This window comes from Nanorana parkeri, unplaced genomic scaffold, assembly GCF_000935625.1.
Source record: "Nanorana parkeri isolate BGI_ZX_2015 unplaced genomic scaffold, ASM93562v1 scaffold565, whole genome shotgun sequence".
NCBI classification, from domain to species: Eukaryota; Metazoa; Chordata; class Amphibia; order Anura; family Dicroglossidae; genus Nanorana; species Nanorana parkeri.
In genome coordinates, this window is record NW_017306833.1 from 39,662 (window position 1) to 50,646 (window position 10,985).

The 10,985-nt window shown below is 47.8% G+C and overlaps 1 protein-coding gene across 1 annotated transcript in view; it reads left to right on the forward strand.

Moving 5' to 3' along the window:
- LOC108791655 (tight junction protein ZO-3-like) overlaps positions 1-10,985 on the forward strand; it is a 78,273-nt gene that overhangs the window by 9,764 nt on the left and 57,524 nt on the right. The window contains exons 7-9 of the mRNA XM_018562195.1: positions 222-330; positions 834-1,053; positions 5,574-5,761. Of these exons, the coding sequence (XP_018417697.1) occupies positions 222-330; positions 834-1,053; positions 5,574-5,761 (517 nt within the window). The remainder of the gene's footprint in view (positions 1-221; positions 331-833; positions 1,054-5,573; positions 5,762-10,985) is intronic.

Genomic DNA, 10,985 nt, shown 5'->3' on the forward strand with positions numbered 1-10,985 from the left:
TCCTGCTCAGCTATATCATGCACAAGGTTTATGCACAAGCACCACACAGTTTGATGTTTTGCACGGTTGTATTTGTGATAGGGTATAACTGAATAAGTTAGATGATTCCTTTAAAGAAGAGTAAAAAGTGTTCTGTAGATAGTTCCATATTTTTGTTATATTAGAACTGAATGCTGAAAAAATACAGAGTTTCAAAACCTTTGTAATGTTGCTATTTACAGGTCAATGAAACTAGTTTCCATAACACGACACGTGAAGATGCAGTGCAGTATCTAATGAACATCCCACAAAATGAAGAAATTATATTACTGACACAGGGTAAAGAAGACAGTAAGTACCATGAGCACTGAAAGTTTGTTTAGTTTCAGTTCTGTCTTGCATAATTCCAATAAGTTGCTTGGGATCCACCTTTTTAGAGAACCTGGCATACGTGGGTAGGCATGTAGTGCAAGACACTCGCCTTTGATGTTAAAAGAAAAAATCCTGTTACAGCAAGGGCAATTCTTTGAGTTTGTTGCTTCCAGATTGATTCGGGTGTTTTGAATAAATTAACATTAGCCACACATTTATAGGAAGGTGAGAGATGTGTTTTGTCTTGCATTCAATTAATTTGTGTGCTTATTTCGCAGTATAACTGTATTGTGCACTGGCGTGTCCAATTATAGAAAACATTCTGAGTAAAATATATATATACATTTATTTTTTCCTGTAAATGCAGCCTGGATATTGACTGTCAGCAGGCCTATTTTATGTAATTTCAGACCAGCTTGCAGTTGTGTTGTATAAAGTACATCCCTGTCACTTGCTATTTTCTGACACAAATTTTGTTTTAGTTTACAGAAAAATGATTAAGTCTAATTTGGGTGACTCCTTCTATATTCGTACACACTTTGAATATGAAGCAGATACCCCATCTGGCCTGAGTTTTACAAGGGGTGAGATATTCCATGTTTTCGACACAATGCACCGTGGAAAATTGGGGAATTGGCTTGCTACCCGTGTTGGAAAAGATTTGAAGGAGATGAAAAAAGGAATTATACCAAATAAGTCAAGGTAAATTTAATTTTATAATTCTGATCTTTTTTATATTTTATATTTAAAGAACTCCCGGATTTTTAAAAGTTAACCCTTGCAGTGGGGCTACCCCCACATTGCAAGGGTTAACTGCTCGTTTTTCTCTAGGGGTGAAAATAAATAAGAAACACTCACCCGATCCTCAGTCCTGTGGCAGTGACCACTCGCCTCTCTGCCACTATGCTACGGCTATGGTATTATTATTATACAGGATTTATATAGCACCAACAGTTTGCGCAGCGCTTTACAATATAAGGAAGACATTGCAATCACAATACAATTCAAGACAAGATGGTAAGGAGTGCCCTGTCCCTGAGGGCTTACAATCTAAAAGGGAGGGTCAAGTGATACATGAGGAGGTAGCTGTGTGGGGATGAATTGTTTGAGAATGTGATGGTTCAGTGGTTAGGTTGAGGTGGGATAGGCTTCCCTGAAGAGATGAGTCTTTAGGGAACACCTAAAGGCAGTCAAGGTGGGAGATGGACAGGTTGGGGTAAAGAGTTCCAGAGGATGAGAGACTCTCTAGAGAAGTCCTGGAGGCGAGTATGGGAGGAGTTGACAAGAGACCTGGAAAGCAGGTGGTCTTGGGAGGAGCAGAGGGGACGGTTAGGGTAATATTTTGAGACATATCCGGGGGCAGAGTTGTGGATGGCTTTATAAGTGATAGTTAATATTTTTGAATTCTATCCTTTGGATGAGTGGAAGCCAGTGCAGGGATTGGCAGAGGGAGGTTGCAGACACTGAGAGGTTGGTCAGGTGGATGAGTCTAGCAGCTGCATTCATGATAGACTGAAGGGGGATAGCCTGTGTAGTGGAAGGCCAATGAGGAGGGAGTTGCAATAGTCAAGACAGGAGATAACAAGGGAGTGGATGAGTAGCTTAATGGTTTCATTGGTGAGGAAGGGGCGTATTTTGGAGATGTTACGAAGGTGAAGGCGGCAGGATTTGGATTGTAAATAATGTGCTCGGCATATTATTTATATTCATTCTGATTTTATGATCATTAGTGCTTGGTAACGTTCACTACACTCTACTGGCGCAGATCGTATTGATTATTAGGATTTGGATAGTGATTGGATGTGGGGAAGAAAGGTGAGGTCCGAGTCCAGGATGACACCTAGCACCTTGGCATGAGGGGAGGGATGGATGGTTGTGTTATCAATCTCGAGGCAAATGTTGGGGGAAGGTGCTCGGGCAGGAGGAAATATCAAGAGCTCAGTTTTTGAAAGGTTGAGTTTTAAGAAGTGTTGTGACATCCAGACGGCTTTGTCAGTTAGTAGATTAGTTACACGCAAGGACACTGAGGGGCTGAGTTGTGGAGTAGAAAGATATATTTGAGTGTCATCGGCATAGAGATGGTATTGGAAGCCATGTAAGGTTATTAACTGACCAAGAGAGGTGGTGTAGATAGAGAAGAGAAGGAGTCCAAGGACAGAGCCTTGGGGAACCCCTACAGAAAGAGGAGGGGAGGGGTTAGATTTGTAGGTGACACTAAAGGAGCGCTTAGCTAGGTAGGAGGATAACCATGAGAGAGCAGCATCTTGTAGACCAAGCGAGGAGTTTTTTTGAGGCGGAGCAGGTGATCAACAGTGTCAAAAGCAGCATAAAGGTCTACCAGCAAGAATGAGTAGTGGCCATTGTTTTTAGCAGTTAGTAGGTCATTGGTGAGTTTTAAGAGAGCGGTTTCAGTGGAGTGTGCGGAGCGAAAGCTGGATTGTAAGGGGTCCAAAACGTTTTTATTAGCGAGGTGGTGACTCAGACGGTTGTAGATAAAGGCGTTCTAGTAGTTTGGAGGTGAATGGGAGTAAAGAAATAGGTCTGAGATTGTTGAGGTTGGTAGGGTCCAGTGAGGGTTTTTTGGGTATTGGGGTGACCAGCGCATGTTTTAGAGGGGACGGAAAGATGCCTGTAGAGAGTGAAAGATTGAAAATGTGAGTAAGAGAGTGTAGGATAGAGGAAGCGGGTGACCAAAGTAGTGTTGAGGGTCTAGGTGGCAAGTGGTGAGGTGGGTGTCGGAGAGAAGCTTTGTAACCACCAAGAGGAAAATAACAAGTGTGATGGTGGCTCTGGTACATTAATAGGGGAAGATGACTGGACAGTGGCGATCTGATCCCAAATTGTATCTATTTTGAGTTGGAGGGGGACTTAAAGGTAGAAAAGAGTTGACGAGGTTTGGATGAGTGTGTGTTAATGAGAGTGACAAAATTAAGTTTGTTTGGCAGTACGGAGGGAGTAATTGTATACTGCTCCAAAAAATTAAAGGAACACTTTGAAAACACATCAAAACTCAATGGAGAAAAATATAATGCTGGATATCTACTGTATACTGGACTGGGTAATGTTTTAGGAACGAAATAGTGCCACATCGTTTGATGAAAATGAAAAATTATCAACCTACAGAGGGCTGAATTCAAAGACACCCCAAAAATCAAAGTGAACAAATGATGCAGAAGGCTAGTCCATTGTGCTGAAATGTCATTGCAGCAACTCAAAATGGTACTCATTAGTTTGTATGGCTCCCACGTGCTTGTATGGGTGCCTGACAACGGGGCATGCTCCTAATGAGAGGACCGATGGCGTCCTGGGGTATCTACTCCCAGATCTGGACCAGGGCATCACTGAGCTCCTGAACAGGCTCAGGTGCAACCTGGCGGCGTCGGATCAACCAAGACATAATGTCCCAGGGGTGTTCTATTGGATTCAGGTCAGGCGAGCATGGGGGCCATTTAATGGTATCAATTCCTTCATCCTCAAGCAACTGGCTGCATACTCTTGCCATATGAGGCCAGGCATTGTCGTGCACCAGGAGGAACCCAAGACCCACTGCACCAGCGTAGGGTCTCCATAATGGGTCCAAGGATTTTATCCCGATACCTAATGGCAGTCAGGGTGCCATTGTCTAGCCTGTAGAGGTCTGTGCGTCCCTCCATGGATATGCCTCCCCAGACCATCACTGACCCACCACTCAACCAGTCAAGCTGAACTATGTTACAGGCAGCATAACGTTCTTCACGGCTTCTCCAGACCCTTTCACGTATGTCACATGTGCTCAGGGTGAATCTGCTCTCATCTGTGAAAAGCATAGGGCGCCAGTGGCGGGCCTGCCAATTCTGCTGTTCAATGGCAAATGCCAATCGACCTCCATGGTGCCGGGCAGTGAACACAGAGCCACTAGAGGACGTCGGGCCCTCAGGCGACCCTCATGAAGTCTGTTTGATTGGTCGGAGACATTCACACCAGTGGCCTGCTGGAGGTCATTTTGTAGGGCTCTGGCAGTGCTCATCCTGTTCCTCCTTGCACAAAGGAGCAGATACTGGTCCTGCTGATGGGTTAAGACCTTCTACGGCCCTGTCCAGCTCTCATAGAGTAACTGCCTGAGTCCTGGAATCTCCTCCATGCTCTTGAGACTGTGCTGGGAGACACCGCAAACCTTCTGCCAGTGGCACGTATTGATTTACCATCCTGGAGGAGTTGGCATGCCTGTGCAATCTCTATAGGGTCCAGGTATCGCCTCATGCTACCAGTAGTGACACTGACTCTAGCCAAATGCAAAACTAGTGAAAAACAGTCAGAAAAGATGAGTAGGGAAAAAATTTAAGTGGCCTCCACCTGTAAAACCATTCCTGTTTTGGAGGTCGTCTCATTGTTGCCCATCTAGTGCACCTGTTGTTAATTTCATTAACACCAAAGCAGCTGAAACTGATTAATGACCCCCTCTGCTACTTGGCTGACCTGATCAATATCCCAGGATTTCATTGACTTGATGCTATACTCTGATTAAAAAGTGTTCCTTTAATTTTTTTGAGCAGTGTATTTTAGGAGGGCAGCTTTATACAGGGTGAAGTCTTGCAGAGACCTAGTTTTCCGCCACAGTCGCTCGTGAGTGCGGCTATGTCTTTTTACAGTTGTAGCGGACGTGGTCTAAGTCTGCGTGTAGTGAGGGGAGCTAAGGTGTCTAGGGAGGATGAGAGTGAGCTGTTAGACACAAGTTGCCAGGCAGGACAGGGGTGAGATTTTGTCATAGAGGTAGTCTGTAGCAGAGTGGAGAAGAGAAGGGTTCTCTGGGTGACAGTGTGCCGTGTAGGGGGATTTAGGGTTGGGGATAGGGTGAGTGTGAAACTGACAAGGTTGTAGTTGAAGAGGGGGAAAGGGGTGTTGGCGAGGTTGCAACAAATGCATAGGTGGGAGAAAACAAGAATATGGTATATGGTAAGAATAAGGTATGTTCCTCTGCATTATCCGTGATGACTTCACAGATCCTTAGACCACCGGCCCGGGGAGAAGAGGCTGTGGGAACCAGTCTAGTAGTCAGGCAGGACCAAGGATTGGGTGAGTGTGTCTTTTTTTCCGCTCCCTAGACAAAACAAGCAGTTAACCCTTGCAGTGCGGAGGTACCATAACTGCAAGGGTTAATGTTTCAAATTCCTGGAGTTCTGCTTTACGTATTTACAATGTCTCTTTCCATAGTACTCCTATGCTTACGGTTTTATCTTCTTTAGGGCAGAGCAGTATGCTAGCTTAGAGAATGTCCTCAAACCCCAGCCATCTTCGGGACCAAGAGCTGAATTTTGGAAGCTGCGAGGCTTGAGGGGGGCTAAAAAGATATTAAAGAAAAGTCGAGAGGATCTATCTGTAATAACTAGCAAGGCTAAATATCCTCCTTATGAGAAAGTGGCGCTCCGAGAAGGTAAAAAGGCATCAAACTACTTTTTTTTGTTTGCTTAAAAAAATCCCGTTTTTTTTCTTTTTCTAAAGAGTACTTTCGGTGTTAGTGAAAAAACTAGATACTGATCTTTATCATTAGCGAGATAATTGTATCATATCAATGAGTAAACCGCATTTGCATTGCATTATGGCTTTTCAGTGGGTCACTTGGAAAATAATTCTTATTCTGAATGCAGATGCAGCACATCTGAATGCAGATGCAGATGCATGTTAAATGCGCGTGAATAGAACATACAGGGTTTGTATATGTTTAGCACAAATTTAAACGCAATAATGTACACTAAACCTGTGTCCACAACTTTAATAATCTCTAATGTGATCAACAACAGTCAGTGCTTGCTTTCACAAATATGCATGTACGTTGGTAAATATCAAAACAAAAGCTTGAACTTTTGATGGTATATTGAAATTAATATATTTAAAACACTGCTTTCTCTTCTGTTCATTGAAGGACACAGGGAACAGATCGTAGATCATGTACCGTAGGGTATATCGCCCCCTGCAGGAGAAGGACGTTAGGCACAAAACAGAAGACTTAACCAGCCAAGGGGCGGCCCCTGCTGGTGGCCAAAACCCCCCACCTGCTGACAAGTCTCCAGTTTTTTGCCTAGCGTCAGGAGTAAGGAGCTCTAAATTTTTTCTCCCTTGAATTCGTTGCTGATTCGTCCTTTTTTTTTTTTTTTTTTCTTGACCTTCTAGCAAGTGTTGTCAGGGCGACAGGCTGGATGTTGTGGATCCTTGGAGTCTCCCCTGTACGAACGTCGAACGCATGCAGACTCTGCCACGGTGGATCGGCTGCAACGACTCTGCCTTTTCGGCAGACTGGCCTGTGGGTTGGCCCTGGTGGGGTGCATACGACTGGGGGTCTCGGCACACCAGTCACAGCATTCCATACAGGCTGGTGGCGCCGCGACTACGGTCGGGGGCGTTTTTTTCCGCCGTCCCTGCATCCCCGGTGTTTTGGCTGTCTGGATCTGGTTCCGTGGGGTGGCCCCCCTAGGACAGTACACGGACGAGGGTCGATGGCAGGGACTTCGCTTTGACCCCATGGTATTTTTGTCGGAGGATCGCAGGGAGTCAGATGTACCCCTGCTGCTGCTGCTACTTTTCCTAGGGGGCAGATCTGGAGACCGGGAGTCGGACTGCTGTGGCTTTCCACTAACCCACAGGGTCGTGAGTACTATGCGGTCCCCCTCTGCCTGCTGTTTTGCTCTCTGGTGCGATTGATATGTGCGCTGGTGGCGGGCACCATGGATGCAGTGAACAGTCATCCACGGTGCTATGTGAGGGCTGTGGGCGCCCTTTAGAGAATTCCTATTCTTCTCTCTGTGCATCCTGTACACCAGCGCCTATCTCCCAGTCTCCTTTGCCCTCCTCAGGTGTGCGGTGGGGATGGTCAGTACCACCAGCACCGCCCTTAGAGGTGTTTCTACCATGGACAGTTTTGTAACGCACCTTGACGCAGAGGCCCCTTAAGAAGCACGCTCTGCCGTCACCTTCCCCTATCCTTTCAGTCGGAGGAGGAGGGTGACATTCCTGCGGCCGCATCCCACCCTGGCCTGGGGGATTCTTCCCTACCAGATTCAGGTAGTGAGGATGAGTCGAGCGCTTCCCTTATGTTTCAGGAGCGCGAATTGGTCTCTGTCCTGATTCGTTCTGTCAGGGAGACACTCAAAATTGAGGAGTCCTGCGCTTCCTCCAGTTCAGTTTGGGATGCATAAAAGTAAACTTTCCACTAGGGTCTTCCCTTATATTCCTTTCTTTGATGATTTCCTCTACAAGGGGTGGAAGCGAACGACTACGTCCTTTTCGGTTCCTGAGCGCTTCTCAGTCCGTTACCCTTTTTAGGAGTCGTTTTTGACTATGTGGGCAACAACTCCTGCGGTGGATCCTTTGGTATCGCGTCTAAACAAAGCTACTGTTATTCCAGTGGAGGTTTTCCCTTCCTTTCGGGATCCCACTGATAGGAAGGCGGAGGCCTTGTCCAGGACCATATACTCTGTTTCGGGTGCTCTTATGCGTCCAATGTTGGCCTCGGCTTTACTCTCTCAAACTCTGGATTGGTCTAAGTTGTTGCACCAGGGTCTCGCTGAGTAGAACGTTTCTCCTGCTTATATTGAGTTGGCTGCCCAGTTGGTGCAGGGCCTTAAGTTTGTTTGTAACTCGGCCCTGCATGCTACTCCGCTTGTGTCAAAACTGTCGGTGTCGGCGGTTAGGCTCCGCCGACTGCTTTGGTTGCAGTGCTGGTCTGCTGATCAGGCTTTCAAGAAGGCTCTGACGGAGCTTCCCTTTACTGGGGATCGTTTGTTTGGAGCTACACTGGATGAGATCATTAAAGATCTCATGGGCGGGAAAAGTACTTTTCTGCCTCAAGCTAAGAAGCCCGAGAGATCAGCGGCACAAGCCGGGTCTTTCCTTTTCCACTCAAAAGAGGCTGTTTCGGCCGCCTCCGTCCTCGGAGAAGGGCGGTAAATTTAGTAAGCCCCCCCCCCCCTGGCTAGGGCGCCAAGAATCCATGGCAGCCGAAAGCTTCTTCGGTTTCCACGGTGGGAGGCGCCTTCGACTCTTTCCAGATCTCTGGTTGTCCTGCGTCTCCAACTCCTGTGGGAACTGGTGTCCTCGGGTTACGAGATGGAATTCTGTCACATCCCGGGGACAGGTTCTTCCCTTCCAACACGTGCCTCTCTCCGCAGAGGCTCGCAGACTTTTACTGCGCGGTGGCAGACCTCTTGTCTCAGGGAGAGATCTTCCCGGTGCCCTCCTCGGAGAGGTTCAAAGGGTTTTATTCAAACCTATTTACTGTGCCCAGGAAGGAGCAACATCACACCAGGACTCTTCAGGGGGACATCTTGTCGCAGTGGGACAAGTCGCCCTTGTCGTTGGACAGGGAGGTTCAGGTGTCTCGGGCGTTGAGGGTGTCCCCCGTTTGGTGGCTGCACTTTCCGGCTCTGGTGGCAGGAAAATTCTTTCTTCCCATGTGCTGGACGGTGGTCACCACGGATGCCAGCCTTCTGGGCTGGAAGGGGGTGTGTCTTGGGCATGTGGATGACGCAGGGGTGTTGGTCATTGGAGGAGTCTCGTCTGTCGATCACTGTGATGGAGCTTCGGGCAATTCGGCTGTCTCTCCAGCATTAGACAAGTCGTCTTCGGGGCCTGTCGGTCCGAGTTCCGTCAGACAACACCATGGCCAATGTCAACCATCAAGGCGGCACAAGAAGCGTGGCCACAGCACGGGAGGTGATCATCTCCTGGGCGGAGGAGCATGTTCTGGCTCTTTCCGCAGTATACATTCAGCGAGTGGACTATTGGTGGGCCGACTATCTTAGTCGCCAATCAGTGGATCAGGGGGAATGGTCTTTCATTAGCTCTGCCTGCACTGGGGGACACCGGATGTGGACCTCCTGGCATTAGGGTTCAACCGACAGGTCGATTGGTTCCTGGCCCAGGATACCTGGGCAGTGGCGGTGGATGCCCTGGTAGCCCCGTGGGACCGGTACGGTCTGAACTATGGGTCCCCCCCTCTGTTCTCTGTTGCCGCACCTTCTTCACAGGATAGCGGCCGAAGGCATTCTCGTCATCCTCGTGGCTCTGGACTGGAGGAGAGTGTGGTTCGCAGATGTGATTCAGTTGGTCATGGACGTTCCTTGGCGGGTGCCGCTTTGTCCAGATCTTCTGTCCCAGGGGCCTGTGTGCCATCCTTTACAGTCGCTGGCTTTAAAGGCGGGGCTGTTGAGAACCAGGTGTTGAGAGACTGTGGTTTGTCTGATCCTGTTATTTCCAGAAATCTTGCTTTTTTGCAACGTGGAGTGGATCACAGGTTGGCCCTGAGTACGGTGAAGGGCCAAATTTCGGCTCTGGCTGTTCTTTTTCAGCGACCATTGGCGTTGAATGCCTTGGTTCGCACCTTTTGTGCAGGGGGTTACTCGTATTGTCCCTCCTGTTCGATCTGCCTTGCCGCCTAGGGTTCTCAATTTGGTACTCTTGGTTTTGCAGGGGTCTCCTTTTGAACCGTTACGGGAGAATCCTCTTCTGAGTCTGTCCCTGAAGGTGGCTTATTTTTTTGGTCGCTATTGCCTCTGTAGGGTTTCGGAGTTGGCGGCCTCGTCTTGCAAGTCGCCGTTGTTGGTCCTTCATAGGGACAAGGTTGTTCTGTGTCCTCACCCGTCGTTTCAACCTAAGGTTGTTTCGACGTTTCATCTGAATGAGGACATAGTCTTGCCTTCTCTTTGTCCAAAGCCCTTCATAGAATGGAGAGGGCACTGCATTGTTTGGACGTGGTACGCGCCCTCCGGATTTATTTGGATGTGACTGCCTCTATCCGTTAATCGGATTCCCTGTTTGTGATTACGGAAGGGCCTAGGAAGGGGCGGGCCGCGTCCTCGGCCACCACCTCCTAGATGGATTTGTAACACCATTGTTCAGTCGTATGCCATTTGGGGCGTGAGCCTCCTTTTTCTGTTACTGCCCATTCCACTAGGGCTGTTGGGGCATCTTGGGCTTTTTGTCATGGTGCCTCAGTTTCTCAGGTTTGTAAGACCGCTACTTGGTCTTCTGTTCACACCTTTGCCAAGTTTTATAAGGTGGATGTTTTGGCATCTGCGGATGCTGGCTTGGGGCGCAAGGTTTTGCAGACGGCCCTTTATTGGGGTCTTGTTGGGGAATGTTGGTTTTCTTTTGTGCCCACCCCTCAATCTGGTACTGCTTGGTGACGTCCCTACGGTACATGATCTACGATCTGTTCCCTGTGTCCTTCAATGAACGGAAGAGAAAAATAGGATTTTTGTACTCATCGTGAAATCCTTTTCTCTCCGTTCATTGAAGGACACAGGTCCCGCCCTCTCTATTGAGTGTGTACTCTGTTACTTACTGGAGACTTGTCAGCAGGTGGGGGGTTTGGCTACCAGCAGGGGCCGCCCCTAGGCTGGTTTAGTCTTTAGTTTTGTGCCTAGCGTCCTTTTCCTGCAGGGGGCGATATACCCTGCGGTACATGATCTGCGATCTGTTCCCTGTGCCCTTCAATGAACGGAGAGAAAAGGATTTGTACAAAAATCCAAATTTTTTTTTAACCCTTTCGCTGCAAAGCCCTCTGGAAGGCTTTTAACCTTAGCTGGCCACACCATTTTTGCTATTTTTTACCTTTTTAAAAAAAAAAAAATTCAACTGCAGCTTTTAGAGTTTGTAAAAGA